Source organism: Echeneis naucrates, chromosome 7 (assembly GCF_900963305.1).
Source record: "Echeneis naucrates chromosome 7, fEcheNa1.1, whole genome shotgun sequence".
In the NCBI taxonomy this organism is placed as follows: domain Eukaryota; kingdom Metazoa; phylum Chordata; class Actinopteri; order Carangiformes; family Echeneidae; genus Echeneis; species Echeneis naucrates.
Genome location: NC_042517.1, coordinates 24,573,911 through 24,601,078, shown reverse-complemented (window position 1 = coordinate 24,601,078; position 27,168 = coordinate 24,573,911). Strand labels below are relative to the sequence as shown.

The window sequence follows — 27,168 nt, the reverse complement described above, 5'->3', positions numbered from 1 at the left end:
CAAAACTAGGAGGTTCAAGCTTCTTCTAAATGGCCCCTAGTTTTATCATCTAGTTTCATGCATCATGGTTCTGCTATTGCTGAAGAAACTCTCGACTTGACTTGGTTGTGCTTTGCTAAAAAAGTCCCAATAATATAGATCTTTATTGAGTCCAAGATGCAGCAAAGGTTCTCCTGCAAAATAGAGAGGAACTTGTTTTAATTGAGTGCTTTTTTTAAAACAGACAATTTCCTGCCCATTCCCAGAAAAGCCCATTGATGTGGGCACTAGATCAGTGAGAGGAGCTCTCAAAAGAAAGAAAATATCTTGCCGAGTTCAGCCATGTGATTTTCTGGACAAGGTAAACAGACTTGCTCCCAAGTCCACTTTATTCCACTGAGGTTGGAACTGAGATGATGAGATTAAAATAAATTTGTCAAAAGCAATATAAAAAAAAACAACATAAATTTATGGGACACACGTACAGTAAATCTCATCGATGTAGTGTGGATTTAATATTGTAATCTCTGTAATTTACGCATTGACAGACTGTGAATTTTGGCACAGAATGTTTGCTGGCCGCTGAAACTGTGTTGCTTTTTGCTTAAATTATTGGTTGATAGTCTTCATATTTTTTTTTATATTGTAGTTTGCGCCTCCATTCTGAAATATGCTCTTTGTGTCTTCCTCATGATCCAATTGGTGGAATGCAACAACAATGCCCAGCCCCTTTTATGTGAATGCGCACTGATTGAGATGGGTTCAATTAGCAATTTGATTACCACCATTGTGAGACTTCTTATAAAGATTACGGATGTCTGGGTAAATTAAACCAGATGACAAGAAGAAAATATAAGTATGTTCATCCACCTTTATGATACAGGCCACATCTGCAGCAGACCTGAGATTATTGATCATAACCGCGAAGGTCACCTATCACCAGATCACCAGGACCAAATGAAATGCCCTGGGGAAGTTCAATATAACAGCAGTCCCCAACCCCCAGGCCGAGGACTGGTACCGGTCTGTAAGTTATTTGTACCAGGCCACACAGAACAATGAGTTATTTTGAAAAATGACTGGATTCTCTCTGTTACATTTGTCTATGACTCACTCTTTACGAATGTCAAGACGCTTGTCTTGGTCACGTGATACATTATCGCTAAAATTAAACCAACAAGCTAGCAAAATGAGTAAAAAACAAACATCGTTGGAAAGTTTCTTTGTGAAGATGAAATGGCCCAGCAAGGAGACAGAAGACCCTGCAACTTCCATGAAAAAGAAAGCTGCATTTGAACTAGGGCTCAGGCGGCAGAGAGGATGTTACTCATATTATGGTGTTGCCGCAATGCTAATCAAGTTGGATGACTACACAGTGGATTCATGTTTATTATCATATTATCATATTTAGAAAATAGAGTTTTTATGCTGATCGCACCATTTTATTTTGGTGGATTTATTCGCCACACCTTAAAGGCCGATCCATGGAAATATTATCTGACTATTATCTGGCCAATGACATCAAGCTACAGAAACTCCTCACAACACATTCACAATCCATAAAGAGTTTCAAACCATTTCCAGCCCCCTCAGACTGTAACTAACATGGAGGATAGCAGGCCAAGGACTGCCGTGTGTTACAGCTGCTATCCAGGATGAAACAGCCTACGAAAGTATAAACCCAACGATGAAGAGAAGTAAGGGCAAGAGGAACCATCCTGGTAGGACAAACGATATGTGGCTGATATCAAAAAACCTGTGCGTGGGGAAGTTTAATTGTGATGTTGAACATGATCAGAAAATAACATTCTATTGATCTGATTCACTGCTTCCTCTCCCCGTTTTCTCTCTAGCTCACATCACAGCACAGTCGACCCGGTGTTTCGGTTTAACTGGTGACTGTGCTAAGTGATGACTGTCTCACAATACAATATATGTTTTGTGACAACTCCTTTGCTGCTTACTTGAGCAACTCTGTCCCCCCCGTTCATGCTCCCTACTCCCTGCTGCTGTCTTATGGTGGCATCCTCCTGCTCACAGATGCCCCCTGGTTGTTGTTTGGGCACATTGCATCATCCAATGGAAACACAAATACTCTACTCCAAAAAAGATGTGTGAATCACTCATGACTCACGCGGAAATCATGAATGTGTCTAATCAAATTCAACCAAGATCAACTCATACCAACATACCAATGGCAGTAAATAGCTGGACTGAATGCCAGCATAGAGGAAGCAATTATAACTGCTCATGACATCCTCAAGTCCTACCACACCAGGCAGGACTCCAGTTGCACAGATGACCCTGAAATGGTCCAGCACATCACAGCAGGGTGCAAGATGCTGGAAGGCAGGGTGAACAGGGAAAGCCACAACCAAATGGAGAACTTGGCTGGGAACAGCTATTGTACAGAAGCTCAAAGGCCCACATCGTTACAATAAGTAACCAGCTCTGGCTCTGTTTAGCTTTCTAAGTATGAATATTTGACAAACTTTTTCTTTTTGGTACATTTTTATAGAATTGAAAGAAATCTGTGCTGAACTTTTCACATCTTTGCTTTATGCATAATGATGTGTTTAGTTTTTAATTTGAACCTTTTCTAGAAACATTCAGTGGGACGCTTTCAAAATATGGCTTCAAAAAAATCTCTACTACTTTCGTCCATAGTGCAGCAAACAGGAAACAGATCCAAACGTGTCTAAGTGTCTTCTGTCTTTCCTTCTGATTGCAGACTGACTCTGTGATGCTGAGATTGGGACTCTGTGGAGACGAGACCATCTGTTTCAGGACTCCGTGTTCTTCTTGTGACAGAAGATGTTTTTTTGTAAGTCTGGCTGTTTGTTTGGGTTCATTTTCATCTTGTGAGATTAATTTGGAACTGACCACATGTCTCCTTTATGGTGTTGTGTTGTCAATTGAACACAGTTCCCAACAGTCTCTAAAACTTTTATTTTGCACTGCACTTCCTGTGCACAAAAATGCACACAAACAAAGCAAATTTTGAAATGCTACAGTCTTGCAGAGGAACTCCTGTAATGGTTAACTTTTTTCTCTATCAGGAAAATTAAATATAAAAGCAATTTAAACAGTGTAGTATTTTAAATGATTTTAAATTATACCTGTTTATTGACTGGCCAGTTGAAAATGGCAAAGGCAACAACTACAACCAATACATATCACCCCTTATACAGTATCAGTATCAAAAAACAAAAAAACAAAACTTTAAAATTAAAATTTAATTAATAAGGCTGAGTAAAAGGCTAATGATACACGACTAGTGTCAGTTGTTTCTCTCTTCTCCAAGAAATATTTGAACAAGCTCATCTGAAAATGCAGTCAGCAGCATCTACCTTTTTTCCAGTATTTAACGTTTCCTGTCTGAGCTTTTATTTTTTTATTGTGGTTGAGTTCTGTTTCCTGTTTTGTTTGGGTTAGGGTTAGACGTTCGAATTTTTACTTTCTTTTCAGGACCGAGTGAGGCGCAGCTGAGCTGGGTCACTCATCATCACCTGCTGTTCCTGAGCTCATCAGCGTATCATACATGGCCTTCCTCATCCCTGTTGCCCGAATGTTTTGTTTGAGCCATCCATAGATTTTCCTGTTCCTTTTTCATTTGCTATTGCCTTTTGTTTATGTTTCCGGTCCTGGAATTTTTTCTAGTGATTTTTGGTTGATGGTTTTTCTCATAATGAAGAATACATAGAAATCAATTAGATTAGGGCCAAATCAAAGGGAAATTAATTTGATTTGTCTTATTTGTGAAAAAGTTTAAGCAATTTTTTAATTGGTGTTCTATTAATTTATTATTTATTTATCTATATACTTGTAGTGTCAGCAGTGCAAATCTGGACCTAGCACAAAAATATAATCCAAAGTGGTTTGTATTTGCTGTACATTTATCACTCTTTTAGTGGAATGTTAATGATACACTGCATATTAAGTGTTCATTTTTCAAGAAGAAAAATTATAGGAGGAAAGACTGGGGGTGCCGCTCCAGCAGATTACACGGCCTCAGAGGAGCTGGCCCTGTCAAACAATGAAGGGCAGCTCCCAGCAGCAAGTTGTTGTCCAGGGTATGTACAGTGCAGGCCAAAAGCTTGGACAAACCTTCTTCAAATAAATAGGAAAGTGTGTCCAAACCTTTGGCCTGTACTGTATAAGTGCTTTGGTGGTAAAACACTAAATGCATATTTATTGTTTCTCAGATGAGAAAAGTCTATTTTACAGTTGAAGGAGACACATTAGTGTTGCTCAAGCCCCCACACACCTTTGCTGGCCCCCACACAGAGGTAACTGTCTCATGTACTCTTACACGAACACCTCAATGTCCTATTAATACAGGTTGGAGCAGACAATGTGAGGGCCCTCTATAAAAGAAATCTAGAGCTGGATAATCAGAAAAAAGAGCTTGAAATCAAGAAACTAAAACTTGAGATCAAGCAACTGGAGTATACGAAAAGGGTACTGCAGTAAATGCTACTTGAAAATATTTTGTCAGGCATGATTGACATTATATATTTAAGACTTTTCCTTTTCCAGAACTTTAATAAATAATAAAACACATCTGTTGATTGGGGGGGTGAAAAACTGCTGCTGATGGCTGCGTTTGGTCCCATTACTTCCATCTGGTCAACAGGATGACATATGTAACATATTCCCTCAGCTGAGAATCTGTATCGCTCATAGAGAATATCATCAGAAAATGCCAACAGATCACTCTGGTCTGGAAAAACTCTCCCTCCAAAGAGCACCAACATTCCCTGGATTGTCCAAAAACAGTGAGGCCACGTTCAGGGAGGATGATCAGTGAAGGGGCAGAGCTTTTTATAGCTGACTTTAAGCTGAAAGTTAGAACAAAAACTGGTCCAGACCAGGTTATGTTTGCAAAATAAGTACACCAGTGATATAGCCAGTTTAAAAGAAAGTCACCTTTGTGACACGGGAAAGTCTGACTTTAGGCTCAACATAGCTCACTAAGGCACTAATCTCGCTTAGTAGTACACCTCTCTGGTTTCTGTGTTGTTTTTTATTTCTGTTGCTAATTTGTCAATGCTATTTGCCTCTACCATTGGGTGTCCAACTTCTGCTTGTGGGACATTTTCCAGGCCGACACTCCGGACTATCTAACCTGGTGCCTGACGTGATGTCACTTTCAAGGCCGTGCTCTTGGGAGTAGTTAACGTCCTATTAACTTCAATAGGACCCCCCCACACACACACCTCCCCCTGCACCTGGCGGGCCACCACTCCCTAAATGAATGTAGAGGAAACACTGTCATAACATTTTAAATGTCATAATCTTTTAGATGGTGTGCCAGATTGAAATTTAGAGGCACATCATATGGTGACACTCACTCACATAGTACATGTTTGACTTCGTCAAACTGTTGTGTTCTCTGTATTTCAGGGGTCTGTCATGCAAGCAACAGAACTTCATGGACTTCCTTGTAACTGATCGGGGGGGGGGGCTTTCACAGAAAATAGATAAATCACCAGCTTCTTTTAGTCACTACAAAATGAGTCCAGTTTGGTCAACCTGAGTTGAACAGAATCACCAGACCAATATAAAGCATCTTATTTCACACATCTAAGGATTAAAGAAAACAGATAATTCTGCATTTCAATCCAGCGCAGTTTCAGTAAAAACTACAAATTCATACAATGTAATTCACATACATGCTCTTTGGTCTGTGAACATTTTCCAAGTTAAAGGGTTGGTAATGAGCCATAAACCAGCGATGACTCACAAGACCAAAATATCTTCAGGGATTAGACGGCAAGCCGGAGTCACAGCTGGCACTCACACAGAGAAATGTAACGTATCTGCCAGTTTCCTCTCATACCCCCCTCACTCTGTCATTTTCACATTATCAAACACAGAGACACACACACCCATTTAATTGAATTTATTCTCATTCAGGCCTCTCTCTCCAATGCCTGCCCCTCTCAGCAGGACAAGATTGGCATTTTTTCTCTTTCTATTGCTCTCTTTTTCACTCCGTCACACACACACACACAAAGCGTTAACAGATGTCAGGCCCATTATTGATTATTTCTCTGAGGTGTTGACAGAGAAAAGTGTGTGTGTGCTAAAAAACAATGTTTTCCTGGTTCAACCAATTAAAAGCCAGTCTTTTAATCATCTCTGTAACTGAGTTTATCTTGAATAAATAAGCGCATAGTTCAGATAATAGTTTTTTACCCCACACACTATGCACATATGGGTCAGTGTCCTTCCCTATAACCTGGTTATTCTTGTCAAAGAGTGAGTCAGTTTTTTGTTGTTTTTTCTTTCTCATTGTGGATGTCCATAAATGTGAACTGAAAGTAGCTTTAGCTCCCCTATATCTGAAAAAACACAATATCATAGGCACATCTACACACAAATTAACAATCTAGGAGATGGGCAAGGTCTTAAAACTGATGAAAAAACATCACATTGATCAACTGTTGAGCTGTAATAGCAAAACAAATGTCATAGCGGATGGACTGTGCTCGCAGGAATAAATCCGCCAATACATTTCTTTCTGTGTATAACGGGTGGACATCCATTTGTGTGTGCATATACGGGGTGTCGGTGTCTGATCTTGCTAATGCTTACAGCTGAGCAGAAAAGTGAGTCAATATCTGCTCAATCTGCATGTCATCGACAAAAATTTACCTCTCTTTTATTTGTGGCTTTTCACAGTCTCTCTTTATACCAAACTTCCTCAGCAGCTCAGTGGAGGAGAAAATGGGAATTCAGGTAACTTAGCAACAGTGGTGGAGTCATTACCATGGCGAGTTATTAAAAACAACCACCTTTTGACCAAGTAATTTTTTTTTTATATGTGATTATTCAACCAAAAGAGAGTTGAGTAATATTTGATTTCCCTGGCCTGATTTAAAGGGACAATCTCCCTATCTCACACATATTTGCATAGTTTGGTCTCTGACTTGAGTGTTTTTGTCCTCAAGTCAAACCATGGCTCCTGCTTCAGTTTGAAGAATTTCACCAGTACCATTGAGCAGGCACAGGAGAAACTTTTAATGTACGACTACAATCGTCAGAGCATCACTCACGAGCCCAACAGGGTTATCATTACTGCTTACATTAACAAGTGCAATTCCTGCCATTTGATCAGCATTGGCTGTGCAGATTGTTTGTGATTCTGACAGTGTATGTTTTCATTTGGAACAGCGCTGTTCCAAGTGAGAACATATTTTTTAAAGGGCACTCATAACATGAAATTATATTTGTTGTATAATAATGACATCATTAAAGGGTGTCCTAATATTTCTGCACGCATTCTGAGCAGAGCAGCTGGAAGGCAACAGACCCACGAGTATGATAAAATGTATTTGATACTAGAACTGTGACTTTTTGAAGTGTCCCTAAATCTGTTTTACATGCTGTATTAACAGCTTGACAGTTTTTCTGTTTGCTGTGCAAGCGTTTAAGTCCAAGTGTGTAGGCTCTCCCTCGATCAAGAGGCAAGACTCCAATAGATTCCAGACCCTTGTATCCATTGATCCGGTGAACCTCACCTTACAAGTTGTACTGGTCTGACAAAAGATTCCTGATAAAGACCTAGAGGCTTGTAATCACATGTTACTTGTTTATGAGTTTTATTTAAATATATTTAAGTATTATATCATTAATACATTTGTTGCAGATTTGTCACAGTGAACAAAGATATCAGAATATGTCTGATGACACACTTAAAGCCTATTGAAATGTTATCGAAATTCTATACTTTGATGTGCACAGAAGTGATATTTCAAGTTAACTCAAGGAGGTTCAGATATAGTACAATGACTCTGATGATAAATTGTGTTTTAGCTCTTTGAGATCACACCTCAGTCAGAAAGTATCAGAATAGATGGATACAGCACAAGATCAGCTCTGATAAATTATATAGATGATATATTACATATTGTTAGATTTCCTCCAAAAAAAACACATCCAAAAAAAACCTTTAACAGCAGGGGTAAGGTGACAGGTAACTAACATAAAACAAACTGCACTCATCCCAAACTGAACGTAATGAATGCTTTCGAAAGGTGGCCAAAGAAAGATCCCACACCACTTACAAATCCAAAGATAGACTAACCAATGGGCCTCAAAATAAATAACTTGGAATCACTGAGGGGGTCAGCATAGTTGTTAGCACTATTGCCCACCAATAAAAAGGTTGCGGGTTCGGTTCCCAGGCCTGGGCCTTTCTGTGCGGAGTTTGCATGTTCTCCCCGTGCTTGCATGGGCTTCCTCACACTGTCCAAAGACATGATTTGTGTTTATTGGTGAGCCTAAATTGCCCATAGGTGTGAGTGGTTGTTGGTCTCTGTGTTGGCCCTGTGATGACCACCATGCGTAGCATCAATCCTCTCTGGAAATAGTCTCCTGGTTTGATCGCTAGTGGATTATGGACTTGTGTTTTATCTCAAGGATTTTGCACTTGTTTTGCAACATTGCGATCTTTATTGTTGGGACATTTTCTGTTTGCTTAGCTGCCACCAATGGCTCAGTGAAACCTGCCCCATTGACATACCACGATCTCTCTGATGCTAACACTGTCTATATGTCTTATACAGACATCTGGTTTTATTCCTTTAATTAAAGAATCAGCTCTTTCTAACAGCCATGATTTGTTGTGTGTGACACTAACTTCAATGGATAAACTGAAGTTATTTCAGAATTGAGTCAGTCTTAATTTTTTACTCAAGCTTTGATGCTTTACTTCTGTGTGTTTATTCATCAATTCTCATCCTCCGTCTTTGATCTTCTACATTAATGCTCCTATTGGCTCCAGTGGGTGATGTCACAGCCAATCAGAATTTATTGTAGGGAGCAGATTTTTCATCATTACTGTTCAGAAAGATGAGCAGAACTCCTGATTATCTGATCAGGGGTTCTGCTCTAGAGCTCTAAAACTTCCTAGACAAGCATGTGTGGTGTGTACTTTATTGTTGTCTTGTATTTGTTGTTTTTTTGGTTTTTATTTAGAGGTTGTGCTGGTTCTGATTAGACTTGGTGACATTTTTAAAGGAAAGCCAAGAGTAATTGAAAAGTAACCTTAATGGTGATCTAATTAATTTCTGTAGATGAATAAATTGAAAGTACTTTGTAAAGTGTGTGATATTGATTTACAGACAGAGTTGGTGCAATATATCAAAATTAACAGAGTATTTAACTGACAGGTAACAACACATGGGGAAAATAATGGAGGTGCTGACCTAAACCACCAACTGCGATGACCCTTCCTCCCAGGCAACCCGCCACAAAGTCAGCCCTCTTCTCCCTCATCCTGGACATTCGGCTGGGTTTGATCCACACACCTAACACAGGAGGGAAGAATGTCAGCCACAACAGAAAATACAACTAATTTATTCACAAGGCATTTGAAAGAAAAACAATACAAAAAAACAACAAAAGGTATGACACTTGAACAGTGTCCTTTGTTGTGATTGTTGGCATTAATGTGCTGTGAGCATTAGTAATGTAAAGCCTGGGTCACAGTGAGTAAGCAAGTAAGGATTATTTTAAGAAGACCTAGCACAAAAAAATTAAAAAGGGTGCTTTCCAAACAAAATAAATCAACAACAATAACAGAGCACGTCACATATACAAAGGCAGAATGCCACAAATATGACAGGAAAAAGTATCACAGTACAGAGATGGTTGCAGGGAAAAGGGGAGGGCACTCCACCTTCAGGGAGCAATAACTTGAAAGGCCCGGCCACCATGAGTCATATAACTGGCTCCTGGGACTGACAATAGCCATTGCCCAGATGATCTCAGTGTTTGACCGGTTGTGCGTGATTGAAGAAGACTGCTGTATAGTCAGGGGCTTGCCTATGTACGGACACAAAAGTTGCCAACAGCACTTTAAAAAGGAGCCAGAATTCAATCGTAAGCCAATCAGAGGACTGTACCAGAGCAATGTGAAATTTTCTGTTGCTTCTGTTCAAGAGCAGTTGCATTTTGTATGATTTGGAGCTTGTCCAGGGAGGATTTATTCATGCACCTAAAAGGAGCACTTGAATAATCTAAGTAGGAGTTAAGAAAGTCATGTATGATCATCCCCAATTCACAGTAGACAGAGAGAAGCTCTAATTAAAAAATAATATGAAAAAATAAAATTTTAATATTGAAAATATGTTCACAAGCACCTCTGATTCACATATGCGTTTCAACCTTTCATGCTAAGCTATGCTAATCAAATGACACCATGTTTTATTTTTATATTTAGGATACAACCTCAAAAGTGGAACTGCCCTCCTCTCCTAACTCCTGAAGTGGAACGGAATTATACTGAATTGTCAACATCATAACTATGTTCAAGGACTTGTCTTCATCCGTTCTCAAAGTTGACACACTCTAACCCAGTTCAGATGGGAAGCAGCTCTTACTGGGGACTGTGGTTTGAAATTGCCCTTTTTCAAACACGGAGGATGGTCACTCAAACATGGCTCAGTCTCATTGGGGTGGATCTGACCTGGGGTCTGTATCTTACATGAAACAACTGACCTGCTCTGGAGCAGGTTAACTTCTAGATAAAAGCTTGGCAGGTACATGAGACTGCCCACTGACCAATCAGCTCTCTGGAAAATGACCAGCCCGTTCTTTACACGAGCCTGACTCCATTAAGGTGGCTGTTAGAACTGGAAGAGCTCTGAAGAGAGATAGACCTTTGGTTCTCCAGACCAATGTTTGGTACGAGGGATACAGATCGGCATGCTGGGTAGCTGTATGCTGGGAACAACAGCTCTCTGACAGCTGACATAGTCATCTTTGCCTCAGGTGAGTGATTGAAGTCTTTATTTATTTATTTGTAGCCTTCTTGAGATGTTTAATGATCCCATATGGAATAATTTAGAGGACAAGAATGACAGGAAAATGAAATGTAAATGATGTTTGTTCATTAATTGATGAGATAATTCATTCATTCAATTGTTCATTCATTCATAGGTACGTTCATGTATTCTATTGACAATGCTGAGAACCTCAGCAAGCAGCTGGGCTATCCACTATGCATAAAGTTTGAGCAGCGTATGGCAGCTGTACAGTGAATGTTATCTTCATAATTTTCTGGAACTGTTATATGTTACTCATCAAGGTCATTTAACTTTAACTTTAGGGGAGTTCAGTGGAGGGCTGCTGGGTGAGAGGGGGTATGCATGCCCACCCGTATTTGATGGCCCCCTATCCTGACTCTGGTGCAGCGCATTAAACCTGGCTCAATGTGGCCCTCTCCAAAGCCAGTGTCAGAAATGAGATGACCTTTGGAGTGTGAGGTTCTCTCACTGTGGAAGCACCCACCTGAAGCAAATTAAATACAGTGGCTTTGGCATTAAAAGAATTTAGTCTTTTGGTTGGTTCACTATTGCTATTTCTCTGAAATACATTAACATCTTGTGACTGCCCCCCTACCAGTGTATGATCAACAGCAACAGATTGTATGTAAATGTATATGATAGATTGAATTTACTGTTAGTTTTCTGAAGGACAACATTTTCTGTGCGTGAGGGTCTCACTATCCTTTGTGCACAGAATACATCTAACTTTCACATAAATGGATAATTGTGTTTCTGAAATCCGGTGGTTTAAAACTGACTCACTGAAACATACCATGCGGTGCTCCGGCGGGTTCCCACCGGTTTTGTCATTGAAATAATTGGTTTCAAATTGTCAGATAAGTGATTAAAAAAAAAAAAGAAATTCAGAAACTGAGTTGTGTAGTAGTGGAAGATTCATTTTATAATACTGGGCATTGACAGAGTCACCATTCTTTTTCTGCAGCATTCTTTATTGTATCTTTCTACTACAGCTGTGTTACTCCTTGCTTGAATAATAGTGTTACGACCCGGCTCAGGGGAAAGGGAAGCAACACAAAAACTCAGTTGTTAATAGGTAAAAGTTTTATTGTACATTGGATGCTAAATAAAAATGGTTTACATCAACGAACCAAGGGGTTGGGCAGGAGGATGTTGTTCAAAGCAAAAACAGAATATAGCAAAGGAGGACTCTCTAAGAGTTTTTTCATTTCCCTTGTCTATCTAACTGAAAAATAAAAAGGGAAAACAAATGCTGGCTGCCAGTACTAACTAAAACCTAAAATACACATGAACCAGCACCTTCTGCAGTTAACAACAAAAGAAACCAGTCGCACGATCGCAGGCAACTAACCCCAAACCACAACTCAACAGTTCAATGGGTTCAATATATATCAAATGTGTCTCTCAGAGGCGAGCTATCAGTCACTAACAGTCAGACGCCCGGACTGACAGGCTGGCAGAGGCTGTGTGCCACTGGGCTCCGGGGTGGATGGTGCCGGCAGCAGACAGGAACATACTTTTTATAATGTGCAAAGAGCAGCAGCCGTAACAAAAGGATTTGTACTCCTGATATCTTCTGTATTACAGTTGGCTCCTCCATCATAAAATATTATGTTCTTTATGTCTTTTCCATGCTGTTATTTGTCAGATACTGCAAACCCCCCCCACATACACATGCACACACGCACACCCCATCACCAGCATTATAGCATCTGTGTTGTATAGTCATTGATGAGTGGATAGTTGGAGAAGTACATATCACTTGACAACACAATAAGCTTAGTTTCATATTTTCTCAGAGGTGCAGGCCAATAAATGTCTGCCAGAGAGCTGTTATCTCAGCTAACACAGGGTTAACTGTAAGTATTCTTCTACTGCAGCCAAAGCTGCCAGCAAACATAATACCAATTAAAAATTTGCCAACAACGAGCACAACAGAGGATGAGGGGAACGGCTGCTGTTGTCATGACATATTCCTGACATTTTTCTCTCTATGGGAACTTCTGATCCATTTCTCAGTGGAAATCACCTCAGTGGAAAAATCTGTTTCCTTGTTTCTTTTAGTCAGCAATAACAGAGTACAAAAGGATGAAAAATGGGCTCTCAGAAAATTAAAGGATTAACAAAGTTTCAAAGATGTTTCTTGTGTCCAGAAGCTGGGTACTTTTAATTAATTTGATTTTCTATATACAGTGAAAAGCAAGAGCAGAGGAGAGCAGGGGAAATTAATAGAGAGGAGAGGAGACAGAAAAGGAATGGAGAGGGGAGGGTTTTTTTAACCCCTAACTGAAACGACTACACTTCTGCCATATTTGAATGTCAACCAAGAAAACAACTCTTTAGAAGCAAAAACAACACTAAGAGCAAGAAGACAAAACTAAATTTCACATCAGATATTCAAAACCAGCTCCCTGTTCTCTCCCACCGAACAGTGACACATAATTAACGTGCGTCCTGTTTCTGTTTGTAGCTATTGCCCCATGTACAATCCTCCACTGCAGGTATGCTGCCTGATTTTCAATGGCCAGCTTGTCCAGGGGCCAACTGCCCTTCGGAGAAAAGTCTGAGCCAAAAAACCAGCCCGTGTCAACTCCCTGACCTCTGACAATGTTTGAAAGTTAAGGACTTTAACACAGACTTGATATAGTGCTTTCTTCCCTGCATCATGGAAGCCCAGCAGGTGAGTGGTTTTGAATGGGAAATTATTCTCCTACACCTGCCACCTCCCTACAGCTGGGGTAACAGACAGGGAGGACAAAACATATTCACTGCCCTCAACTCACTGGTCACGGAGAGTCTGATCCATTACGAACGATCGAATATGCCCTGCCAAGGCAGCAAAGACTCCTTCCACCATCTTGTGGATCAGCCTTGTAGAGGTGGTCTTGCACCTCTCCCTGAAAAGGTACTTGGATGTGGATACCAGTATCAGCAAGGGACCAAGCTTGGTACAGCCTCCATAGCCTGGCCCACAGACTGGCAGACTGAAGGGATTGAGTCCTGATGGAGCTACTGAAAAATAAAGGCTGCTCAAACACCCACATAGCCAGAGTCTTACTGGGAGATAGCAAAGCCTACAAGGTTTGCCATGCCTGCAGAACCGAGATGTAAAATGGGGAAAGTACAGCGATTTCAATGTCTTTAGGGTACACCAAGAAAAGCTGCTTGTCCTCACCAAAGTGTCCAGCTTACCTTAGTGGAAAACAGGCTGTGACAAGCCAACTGGGGCCACAGTTATACACTAATCTATGTGCAGTCGAGTCTGAAAGTCTGAAAGATGCGATTCTGGATGCAATGTCCAGGAGCCCGTGTCCTCCTTCAGACACTGGCAAGTACAGTACAGCTGACCTAACCCAGTGATCACCAGACCAGAAAAAGTCTATAGTGAATGTCCTGTATAAGTTGAACTGGTGGAGTCAATGCAGTGTTTCTCAATTATTTTCTGTTACACCCCCCAGGAAGAAGAAAATTTTTACCCCCCAATTAAAGGGAAAAAAAAAAGAAAGGCATATAGATCGACTTACAACAAAGAATAACTTTATTAACAATTTTCTTTAGTCCGTAACAGTGCACACTCTGACAATGAGAGCGAATGAGAGGTGCAATTACACTTTATTCTAGTACAGCAAGAAAAGTATGTTCCGCGGGGTCACACAGGGCATTGCACTGGGGCGTGCCCTACTATTTGAGAATCACTGAGTCAATGCAACATTATGCTAGAGAGTCGGGGCAACCAAATTGTTGACACCCAGAACCCTCCCCCTTTATAACAGCTGCAGTAGAAACCATTTCCATTTAGACAACGCATACTTTCCTTTTGTCCCTCCCAGTTCTTCCTTTGGAACCTCTCAGTGTCCAGAAAAAACCCAACACCTTTATTCCTTCTCTCCCCCATTTAAATCCTCCCAGCAACACATCTCCTCCATTACCCCATCAGCAGAGCTTCGCTCCTGGCCCAGTTAACCCATCCAGATGTTGCTTTCTCATACAGGGACAGGGCGTCCAGCAGGTGCTTGAACACCCCCAAACTAGAGATGAAAATATTAACATCATTTGCATAAACAGTGACTGCAAAGAGATGCTCACTACCGTGGGACCCAGGTAGAGACAGCCCGCTGAGCTGACCCCTCAACCTGCACAGCAGAGGCTCTATCGCCAAACTATACAACTGGCCTGAGACGGGGCAACTCTGTCTTATCCTCCATGCATCATTCTATAAAAGACTGAGCCAATTCACAAATCACCAAAACCAAAAGCCCTATTGTAAGTGCAGAAAAATAAGAGACCCACCATATCAAAAGCCTTTTCTTGATCTAGTGACATGACACATGATATTCACATCATGAGATCCAACCAACTGAATTACAGTACATCTCTCATTAAGAAAATGTTGTCCATAATTGTCCTGTCCGGTATGCAATAGCACTGGTCAGTATGTATAATGTTTTCTGGAAATCCCTGAGTGTGTTTGATAAAGCTCTTGGCAGTATTTTATGGTCTGTACACAGGAGTGCAACAGGTCTCCAGTTCTTTAAAAGAGTAAGATCTCCTTTATTGGGGAGGTAGTACTGCCCGATGACAGGATGTGGGGAGAGAAAGACTCCAGAAGAACCTCAGGTAGGTCATCTCCAAGATTGCTCCAAAATGTTTTGATAAATTTGGCTGTTAAACCATCAATCCCTGGAAGTGGCCTTGATGCCATCTGTTTTGCTGAAGTAGTTAACTCCTCCAGGGTCAATTAGCGGCTGAGGGCACTTTTCTCCTCCTGGCTGAGCTAAAGGAGACCATTGAGAAGCTTCCTACTTCCTAATTCTGTATTTTTTCCTGTATGTAACCCCTACCTGCACCTGGCACTTTAAGACAGTATTAAATAAAAAATACAAAATGAGGGTTGACTTTGATCCTACACTCGGTGAGGAGACTGCTTAGATTTACCTGCCTGTTTGTTGGATTTGGCCTACAATATTTACACCAAATAACATACACTACAGCAGACTGAAAATTTTAAAGGTGGTATATTGAACCCAATAAAGATCCTTGACAACACAGTATCCCAGAAAGGTAAGTAAATTGAAGTGAATACAGCGACAAGCTTGATTAAAAACTAATCAGTTCCAGGAGTACTGATATTTTTATTTCATGCAACCGTGTAGCTGCAGGCATTGAAGGTATACGGAGGCAGGCAATTTTAGGAGGGTCTAAGACAAAGAGAGTCGTAATTCAGTTTGTTCAAGAAGGAGGGAAAGTTAATAAAGATAACAAGGAGGCAAGGAAGCTTAGAGGATGCCAGTGACTGGAAGATGAAGGTGGATTTAGGAGGAAAGCTTGTTGTTCCCCAGGAAATAGCCTATACAAAGCTAATGCCTGATATAATTTTGTGGTCTAGGAGTAGAAAAAGAGTATATTTCATAGAGCTGACTGTGCCATGGGAGGATTCAGTTGTCCAAGCGTTTGAAAGAAAAAGTTAAGGTATGCAGATCTAGGTAATGGTGCTGAGCATCGAGGATGGAAGCCTAGGATTTGTCCAGTGGAAGTAGGATGTAGAGGGTTTGTAGCCAGATCTGTTGTTGCTTTGTTGAAGGAGTTAGGGGGAAAGGGACAGAGTGTGAGGAAAATACTGAAGGAAATGTCGGATGAGGCAGTAAGATCCAGACAGTGGATTTGGATTAGAAGAAGTAATAATAGCTGGGGCCCAGCAGGGGGAGCTCTTAATATAGACAGACTCTAGGAAGAAGCAGAGGAATAAATCCAGGAAAAGGAAGTGCATTTAAGTGGAGGGTGTGGCCTGTTTGAGCCTCTTTGAGAGCAGGCGGTTAGTCCAGGTGGGTTTGCCTGTATTGGTTTGATTTGACTTATGCTCTTTCTCTGATTATGTGACTGTTCAGGTTGTTTGCTGAATCTGCTAGTGTAGCTTGTCATCCACCTCCTGCACCCTCTACACTTCCATTCCCCCTACCTGAACCAGGGTCTGTATCCCATCCATGTGTTTATCTCCACGTCTTCTATTTCTCTCCCCTAACCGAACCAGGGTCTGTAACCCACCCTGCTTTCACTGGTGCAGTTGGTGAGAGGTCAGAGTAGTTGACAGTAGTGCTGTTTGAGATAGTTGTCTTTGTGTGAGGAGCGGTGATGACTGGCATTAGGGGGTGACTCTGGGATGCCAGTGATCACTGTCTAGCCTCCTGCAGGTGTCGTGGGACTAACTAGATATAACACCGGTGAAAGCAGGTTCCCACATGATGACCCCAAAGACATGTTACCTATCATTGCTCATTGGGTTAATTAGATATTATCTTTAGGGCACATTGGGCAGGGCGAATGTTTGTTGTTAGGGAGCTAATCAATGAGTGTGGTCCATTTTTTTGTTGCACAATGTTCTTGTTTACTCTAAATTCAAAACAAGCATAGCTAGGCCCCCAAAGGTGCTGCCATTGGTTAGCAATCCATGGTAGCAGTGGCAAGGTTCAGCAGCCTTTTCAGCAACCAACACGAGCTACAGATCAGATAAGAAAAATACCCCAAGGGTCAGAGAGAGCAGGGTGTGAAGATGATTCACAGGCAGACTACATGGTAACAGACACTGGAACGGAAAAGACTACAAGTTGGACAATGTGACTCAGTGAAGGATAGGGGCACAGACCTATTCTCTAGGACTAGAAGTGGGCAGAATAGTTTGAATGGCAAAGTGAGCATGGCAGGAGAAAATAAAAATGGTAGATTACAGGGAAAGAAGCTCCAGGTTTGTCCTTGTGGTTGGCAGAAAGTAACATCAGTTAGAGGCCTTAGAGTGCATCAGGGAAGAAAGAGATGTGTGGGATGGATGGGCAGTGCGGCCACATCGATCAGGACTTTTTAAGAAGTCAATTGAATAAGTCAGATAAAATCCAGCGACAGGTAGAAAACCACAGTTCGAAGGATATAAAGATAAAATGCCCACTATTCTCAGTGCCTGCTCACTGACAACAGTGCTTAACTGCCACCTCATTTAAAGGGTCAGTAAACACATACAGTTTGGTTTAAATCATGTCTAATCTAGCTACACGCCCATTGTTAATCATTTTAAGCCATGTATGTTGTCCAGATTGTTTGATCCTAAAGGTGTCTAATTGATCAAAGTATGAGATGACGGTGCTAAGTGCACGGGATGACTGTGGTTGTGGTTCCTCTCCAATCTTATCTACAGTGAATATAAAGTGCAGTGCGCCACCAATAACAATACACTCCTGTGTATGTGTGTAGCACATTTTCCAGCATGGTGAAAAAAATGCACTCTTTCTACTCCCTTGTTCAGAGCATAGATTTTGACAAAGCAAAAAACAACAATGTCTTCCACTTTTGCTCAGACATTAGAAGTATTCCCTTCACTTCCTCAGTGTATTACAAGATACAGACACACTGAATGAGGGTCTGAACAGGACTGCTACCTCTGCACTAAAGTTGGTGCTATGACTAAGATAATGGGAACCCCTCCACCAAACACAAACACAATCTGTCTCATCTCAAGAAGTCGTGTGTATCTTTTGCAGAAACAGAACATCAAGCTTCTTCTGACTACAGACTTCACCTATTAAGGCTCTTTTCGGGCAATCTCTCCCACCATCAATGTTCAGGGATCCTAGCTTAAGGTTCTGCATGAAGAAGACAGACAGTTCACAAACAGCGGAGGGCAGTAAAAAGAAACATTTTGTGATGCATGATCTTTCTATTTTTTTTTTTTTTTTGGCAAGGCAGTGATGTTTCTTTAGGTGAATTTCTTTATTGATTTCCTTTTGAAGATGTAATCCATGAAATTATTTCTTTCTAGGAAGTAAAGATCAGTGTTTATGTTCTGGGATTCAGGAATTGAAATGTTGACAGATTCATATTCTTCATCCATGTCATCCTCACACCTCAGGCTTGAGTGCAGACTACCTTGTCCCTCATTGGCACCCACACACTTACCTGCACCACTAAGAGGGGCTTTGTCTACATTTCCACCTGCATTCATTTTTAACTTGAGCAGCCACAGACTGGGAGCTGCTCAGATTCACTACAGCTGGAGTTGGAGGAGGCGATCCTCCCGATGCCACACAGTTCCACTAAACTCTCTTACAGTGCTAGCAACCAATGATAAGAAATACCACCACCACCACTCACACTCATAGTCGTCGGAAACGAAGAGGAGCAGAGAGGTAATTAAAATAGAGGAGAGGAGAAGATAGGGGAAGAAAATGACAACACTGGAGTGGATTAAAGAGAGGAACAGAGAAATATGTTTGAGATAACAGAAATGTGGTGCATTGCTGCTTTCCTGGTGGCTGAAGGGAAGTTGTGGCAGTTGCAGAGCAGCTAACTGTTAATCTCTGTCTCAGATGAGGAGCAGGCAGAGCCCTAGCAGCTCACTAATAGATATGCTCACTGCAACAGATCAGCCATTCAGCCGTGGAAAATAGGGAGGCCAGATAGCATGCAAATATAGCACCGATGAGCAAAAGGAGGAGTGAGCAGCTGAGCCTTGAAACCGGCATGATACCTCCTAACCTTTACGATGTCTCTTCATCTACAGAAAAACAGCAATGTCTGTGTTGTTGTCTCAGCTATTTCTGGATTCTGTTCAACTTATGTTAATCTCCACTGATAAAGGTGTGCAAATGTGTTAATATAAAACAGCACTAGCACAAACACCAGATCATTCACAGCACCAAGACCTATTCAAAACTAATCAGTTCCAGGAGTACTGACATTTTTATTTCATGCAACCGTGGAGCCTATATCATCGACCACTAATGTAGCGTCAAGCTTCTGGTATCAGGCAGAGATGAGGCACATGATAAATTCTAGACTAAATTCATGTTTCTCTGACTTCACTTACTCAGATTATTTCAAATGTAAATTGAAGTCAAGTATCTTGAGGCAATTTAGAAAAGAAAGATATTTTTAAACTAAAAGCCCTGTTTAGCCCTGAAGAGGACTGGCGACCTATCCAGGGTGCACCCACGCCCTCACCTAATGTGAACTGCGACTGGCCCCAGTGACCCAGAAACGTGAAAGCGATAGATGAATGAACAAAAGTCCTATTTGCACTAATTAATCATATCATCATAATTTATTTTGCTTGTGACCACAAAGTTAAGATACAACACTTTAAATGTGGCAGGATCATGTAACACATGCAATTATTGGCATTATAAAAAAAGTTTTCTATGGAGTCACAGGACCTTCTGATAATTATTTCGACGAGGAGCACCTGGTCCCACCTGGATTATGGGGAAATTACGTTTCCACTTCCGGATTATGCCCCCAGGGCAGCGTTGCTCTCTGATTAGTGATCTCTGCTGGTGTTGTGGCTTTTGGTGCCTTTTTGTACGTCCATTTCTTCATGTGTTCAATACCTTTTCCCTGTGTCATTCCATTTTATCACACATGACTTAATTGACATCTGGACTTCTAAGGTTTGATTTTCTTACATTGTTGCCGACATCTGGTGACAATTTCATGTCAGTAAAACCTTTAGAAATATATTTACTGAGAAAAATGGTGACGTCTTCAATACTTATTTTACTCGCTGTGTGATCATTCATGTGTTTATAATTTGAAGAAAGATGAATAGAGTCCATGCTTCAGCAGAAGCCTCCCCTTCTCTGCACCTCTCTGATGTCCCTCACTAGCTTTTGTACAGTTTTATAGCAGTTTTGTACAGCAACTAGAAGCCTTTGCCTTTCGACATCAACATTGGCAAATTGTCATAGAAATCAGCAATAATTCAAAGCACGATCTGATCTCATCTCTTTTGAAGACAGCTGGATCATTGTCAATAATAAGTCTCCCAGTTACAAATGTAAGATTTTAACCCCTTTGTGTCTTTATCTAGAAATTTATAACTGAGGATTCTCAGATTCAGATGTGTTTGTCAATTCCTGCACCACCTTGTCTTTATCTCATCTTTAAAGTATGTGAGAGAGAAATGGGGTGTATAGATGTGTGCCTTTGAACACACACACACACACTTCTTCCATAGTTTGTCAAGTAGAAGGAGCGAAAGAGGCAGAGCAAACTTCCAAAATAGAAAGTTAGTCTCTGCTGTTTGAACCACTAAATCTCTAACTCTGGCCCTGGAGAGCTACTGTCCTGCATGTTTTAAGTGTTTCCTGATTCAAATGAGTGGCTCCTTATCAGACCTCAGCAGAGCTTGATGACGAGCTTATCATTTGAATCAGGTGTGTTGGAGCAGGAGCTGCAGCCCTCTGATCTAAGAGGACAAATGAGCCACTTTGAGGAGGGAACGCCACCATTTGTCATAGCATATTATTGGTACTCTCGCCTCAGCCAACTAAATGCTTTTGGGAAAAGAAATAAGAAGGTCATAGTTTAGTTTGACCAATATTCCGCCTTTTTTATTTATTTATTTTTTTGTTTGTTTGTTTGTTTGATTGACCAGCTGCTGGGGCAACACACACACACACACACACACACATGCTCTCTGCAGTGGTGTGTGAGAAATGAGTGACATGGAGCAGATAACTGTCTGGTGGATTCAGCAGCAGGAGAGGAGAGTTTATTTAAAGCTCAAGATCAATTGCCCTCTTTCTGTTGTTTTGCCCTCCCAGATGCCAGCTGTGCATCAAAATCTCACTCTCACATCTCACATACAGTGCATCTGGAAAGTACCACTTCACTTTTTCACTTTTTCTACATTTTGTTATCTTACAGCCTTATTCCAAAATGGATTAAATAATTTTTTTTCCCCTCAAAAAATTCTACACAAAATACCCCATAATGACAAAATGAAAAATATTGGAGGCTCAAAATTAGAGACTGAGACCATAAACTCAGTGGTGAGGATCACCCTGGAGAGGACACCGGCCTATCACAGGGCCAATAAAGAGAAGACAGTGGAAATTTTTGGGTCACCAATCAACTTTGGACTGTGGGAGGAAGCTGGGTGCTGCCCAGTTATGGGCATCTGTGGGTTATCTGGGTTATTTCTGCCTTTCAGTTATCACTGAGATCTGCCACTTCAGTTTCTGACTACAGTAATGAAATTACACACTGAGTTTTTTTAGAGATTTTATTCATTTGAGCCACATTTTCCACCACTATTATATCAGGTATCGTGTCAGCTGAGCACTTTATATTGCTTAATCTATTACATCTATCATTTGTAAAAGAGGGAAACCACAGGGGTAACTGCTGTAGTAGGATATTATTAGGTGTAGCTTGTATCCATAAAATACAATCCCAGGATGTTCTATATTCCATTTATGAGATAACACAACTTGAACTGAACTGAAAAATGATTGAATCAAACATTCCTGTTAATATTACGCTCAGACCAGTCAGAAATAAAAAATCTACCTAGTGTGTTAGAATCATCACTGATAATATTTTCATAATGTAGAGAATATGGACAAATGACCTATATATATCCAAAATGTTACCACACCCAAATGAGCTACATCAACACTGTATCTGCATCTGCTGGATTAAAAGACTGATGGTCGATTCACAGAGTGTGGTGCTTGCAGGCAGAGATGTTATAAGCAGGATGTTAAAAGAGGAATTAAAAAATACTATGGGATAGAAGCAAGGATGCATTTTAAGTAGAAAATTATTATTATTACCTAACTGTAGCTATATAGCGAATGGTTGTTGGTCTCTGTCTCTGTGTGTTGGCCCTGTGATGGACTGGTGGCCCGTCCAGGGTGTACCCCATCCTCACCCAAAGCTGGGATTGGGTCCGGCAGTTGAAGATGAATGAATGAATGAATGTAGCAATACAAAGTAAGAGCAGTAGTAGTAAATATTAACCCCTTTTGAACACCATTAAGTTTTTTTTTAAATGTCCCCAAGTCTCTACATGTTAGCAATCACTACAAACTCAGCCAATTATATATTTAAGGCAGAAAGTTACACATGCATTTGGGTTTTCAAGAGCTGATTTGAAGTTTCTGTCTTTATGTGATTTGACTAATAATGATGGAAAATCAGTTCCAAAGCTTATATATATATATATATATATATATATATATATATATATATACTGGATGGCGTTGGATGACATTGTGAAGGAGCATGAGATGATGAGAGTTATTTTCACCACCAAAGGCATAGATATAGAAATGGGATGAAGACAAAATTATGTAGGTGCTGTAAAATAAATCAATGAACCATTAGGTAAAGGTCATTCATAATTTTAAAAAGTTTGATTAATCTCACCCTGAAAGGTACAAAAAACTATTTTTTTCTTTGTTTTTCATTGCTGGTAAATTCAGTGGCTGCTCACAATATCTCAGCAGGGCTTAATCATGGTCTGTTGAATCACACATTCCGTGCTGCTATAAAAGCCTCCCAAACGGTTGTTGTCTTGCCTGTTCTTTTTTCACTTATCTATGTTTTCTGCTGGATTTGCTCCTGGAACCTAAAGCCTTTAAAAGTCCCTGTGTCTCCTTCCCTTCAGATACCTGTTCTCTACAACTGGATTTGCAATGTGGACAGACAGATAATCACACTCATGGATGTACAACCTGAGGCAGTCTCTGCAAAGCAGGCTTGATTAATAGCACTCTACAATCGATTATAACGACCAAAGTACTAATGCACATGTCTTATGAGGATTGATAGGATGTGCAAAGCAATCAGGAGAAACAATTCAGCCTAGAAAACATCCTGTGAGTGTAGAGGTAATGGCATGTGGCCATTCATGAAACAAAGTACAGAAAAAAAAATGCTCTACAGGGTAAGTGAGTCCACATGAAGAGGGAGGACAGCTGTTTGGGCTGGATGGGTGTGGTGAACATGAGAGACCAACTCATTTTGGAGATGGTCCTGAACACAACAATCACTGCAGCTCAGTCTTATGAAGGACCATGTTTGGGGACACTAAAGAGCAGAGCGATGATGGGCAGAAGACACAAAGTGTGGCTCTCTGCCTGCTAATGAGCGCCCATGACCTCTCAGTAATCCTATAAATATTCATGCTCAGTGGGTGGGCCTTCAAGTATATGTCGGTTTAATCAGTTTTCCAGTCACAACCGTAATGAACCCTGAAGCTCCTGAACTACCCATGGATCAATTCATGGGTAGTTATCATCTCACCATCTTCCCACCAATGACCTTTCAAGTACAAACATATGACATATAACATGTCTGTGATCAGTTGATCTGGTGAGATGTAAGATATGACATACTTTCATCCACCTTGGGCAGGTCATCAATCCATCGCAAGAACAGCACATACACAAAGACCAACAACCACTCACACTCATACCCAGGCCTACGGACACTTCAGAGTCACCAGTTAACCTAAACATGATATCTTTGGATGTTGGGAGGAAACCCACACATGCACAGGGAGAACATGCAAACTCCACACAGAAAGGGCCCAGGCCGGGAAATGAGCCAATCAGTTGGACTTTGGTTGGTAGATACTCAAAGTCATCAGCTAGGAATCAAGAAGACAGAGAGAATAGACACTTAATTTTCCTGGTAGGCTCCCAGTCTGCCACATGTGACAAAGAGAACAAATTGCAGAGAGCTTCTTAAAGTCCCTGAGGATCTGCCTATTCTGGAACAGCTCACCTCCAAAGTCCCTGACTCTTAGAGAGCAAGAACACAAGCAGCCGTTTTCATCTGGTCCACAGTCAGTGTGATGTGCGAGCGTGAGTAGGCTTTTTCAGTGAAGAATGTTAACAAGTCCAAACTGCACAATAAGCTGACACACAGACAGACATGTAAATGATATAATGAAAGTCACAACCACACAGAAGCTGGTCCCCGGTGTCAACAGGCTGGTAAAAGCCAAAAAGTGTCAACCATTGAATAGCAAGTGAAAATGTAAATTGCATGAATAAATTGCTTTCTATGGCACTTCTTTTCTTCATTCTTCTTTTTTTAATGTTCACTGGTGTTATCCTCTTTGCCAACAAACAATTTCTCAGGAATAGGTAGAGCTATTATGGACAGAAATGCATTTTTTTTGTAGTTAGAATCTGCATTCTTTCAAATGTACTGTGTCCAACACATACTATTTATTAATTTTGTCAGTTGATAGAAAAATGCTTTCTGACTAACATCGATTTGTTTCAGTTGTCTGTTCTGGTTTCATTAATTTATACTGCTATTTTTATGTTGACATGCAGTTTCTCATTTACGGGTAGAGCAATTTTGTCCAGAAATTGGGAGTATAGCTTTGACTGATAACTGTATTTAACACAAAATGTATTCTTGTTAGTTGCATACACAACTGCGCTCTGAGACTCATAGTTGTCTAAGATATCTAAATATTTATGTGTACAGTTTTAAGGCGTTGTTGACTCGGAGTGAGTGACTGATCATTTTCTGACATCGTCAACTCATGCAGCCACATCAGTTGACAGTTTATCCTTTTCAACATACGAATCATAGATGATGAGCTGATTTTAGAGAGGAAATGTGGATTAAAGCTAACATTTAGCCACCCTGGGACTAAATTAAATTTCTCCAGCCTGCTAACTATCAAACACTGACAACAGTCACACACAGACACATTCACTGTCCAGAGGCCTGCATCACTAAGCTGGATTTCAGTTTAAGGAGTAAATTCAGGGTTGACCATGGCTTTTCACTCTCACAAAGGTTGTTTGCTTTCTATCTGTGTATGTTACCATGGAAATAAATGCAGAAAGCCTAGCCTGTCCTGAAAGCTCTAGATAAGAGCTTGGCAGATTTATTAGACCACCCACTAACCAATCAATTCTCTATTCTCTTGGGAAATGGCCTGCTGTTTCCTAAACAAGCCCATTGATATTTATATTGAGAAAATTTAGTGATTAAGTTAAGCTGTTCGATTATATCGAATGTGTCAGGTTTTGAGTTAATTCTGGTGTTTAGTGTTCTGTCCATGTAACTTCCTGTTTTATTTTGTAGTCCTGGTTCCTTCGTGTTCCCTGTTATGTTACTTCCTGGTTGTGTCCCATGTTGATTGCCTTCCCTGCCTTAATGTGGATCACCTGTGGCTTGTCTAGCACTGTGTATTTAAGTCCTGTTTTCAGCCTAGTCCTTGTTGGATCATTGTTGTTTTGTTCCTGCCCTGCCATGTTGTTTTGCCCATGCCCTGTCGTTTTTTTGGTCATTGTTCTCTAGTTCAGTTTATGTTGTAGCTATAGTTAAGATTAAAGTCTACCTGGTTTCTGGCTCCTGCAATTGGGTCCTCACCCTGCAACGCACTCGTTTTCCGGCCTGACAGAATGGACTCGCTCCCAATATTGTGATTGATCAGATGCAGGCGAACTCTGCCCCTTTATTGTGAATGCCCAATGATTTAGATGGGAAAACTGGATTCAATAAGTGAGTTGATATCTGGCTTCATGGGTAAGTGTATCCAGAAAAGGAAAGAGCCCCAGGGAATGATAATCCATCCAGGTCCCAGATGATTTAAAGTAAATTCACTTTTGTTTTGATGTTTAGGAGTTAGATGGTATATTAGTTTTATTTCGTTGTCTGTCATTAGATAGTTTGAGAATCACTGCTTTGCCCTATGTGAGTTGGGATTCGCTGCAGCACCCCCTGCAACCTAGAAACGGTTAAGCGATAGAAGATGAATGAAACCCACAATCTTTGATTAACTTAAGCTACAGCTCCTCTGTTGTCCAAACTCAAATCTACGACTCGTCATGCCACCACCCTTCATCTCAACATCCCCTGGGTGACTGTGCTGCCAAAGACAAATGCAACACATTGGTCAGTCAAAAACAGATGCTTTGCCTTCATAGGCAATGTAACTTCTGATATATAAACTGACTAGAAGAGTAATCAGAACTCACAGAACCTCAGCCAAGGCCATAGTCAACCAACCCATCCAACAAACTTCAAAAAGAAAACTCACAGTGAGAAATCCAGCTCTGCTCCCAAATTAAATAACTTCCTCCTCGGTGCATGCACCATCATACATGCTCCTTTGGTTCAAATCATTTCAGTGTTGTGCAATCCAGCCAACAGGCAAAGGGACACAAGAAACAAACAATTTCCAAATTTCCCAGATGAGATAATGATGCATTGCTAACTGCCACAGTCACTATTCTGTATTTAGTTGGAGGAAGGATAAGAATTAATTTAGTCTTATTGTCTCTGACCAATGAGAGTCATACACTTAAGCCCTTCTTTCATCCACTGTCACCCATACATAAAGCTTTGTGTGCAAAAAGAAATCAAAAGATTGATTAAAAAGCTGGAGGGACAAAATCCAATATCTGTTATCCAAACATGAAATCTTGAACACAGAAAGCAGAAAGGAGAAGATGTGGAGAGGGAAATAAAAACATGGAACAGATGATTCATCGGGAGAAAGGCAGGTCTGTGTCTGGACATCTGACAGCAAATGATGGTTTGAGTCACTCCTCTCTCCCTCCCTTGAGAG

At 40.7% G+C, this 27,168-nt stretch overlaps 1 protein-coding gene across 8 annotated transcripts in view; it reads right to left on the bottom strand.

The window, feature by feature from the left end:
- klhdc8b (kelch domain containing 8B) overlaps positions 1-27,168 on the bottom strand; it is a 202,985-nt gene that overhangs the window by 6,117 nt on the left and 169,700 nt on the right. For all 8 annotated transcript variants that reach the window (XM_029507410.1, XM_029507408.1, XM_029507407.1 and 5 more), the window contains one exon: positions 9,195-9,296. In XM_029507410.1, the coding sequence (XP_029363270.1) occupies positions 9,195-9,296 (102 nt within the window). The remainder of the gene's footprint in view (positions 1-9,194; positions 9,297-27,168) is intronic.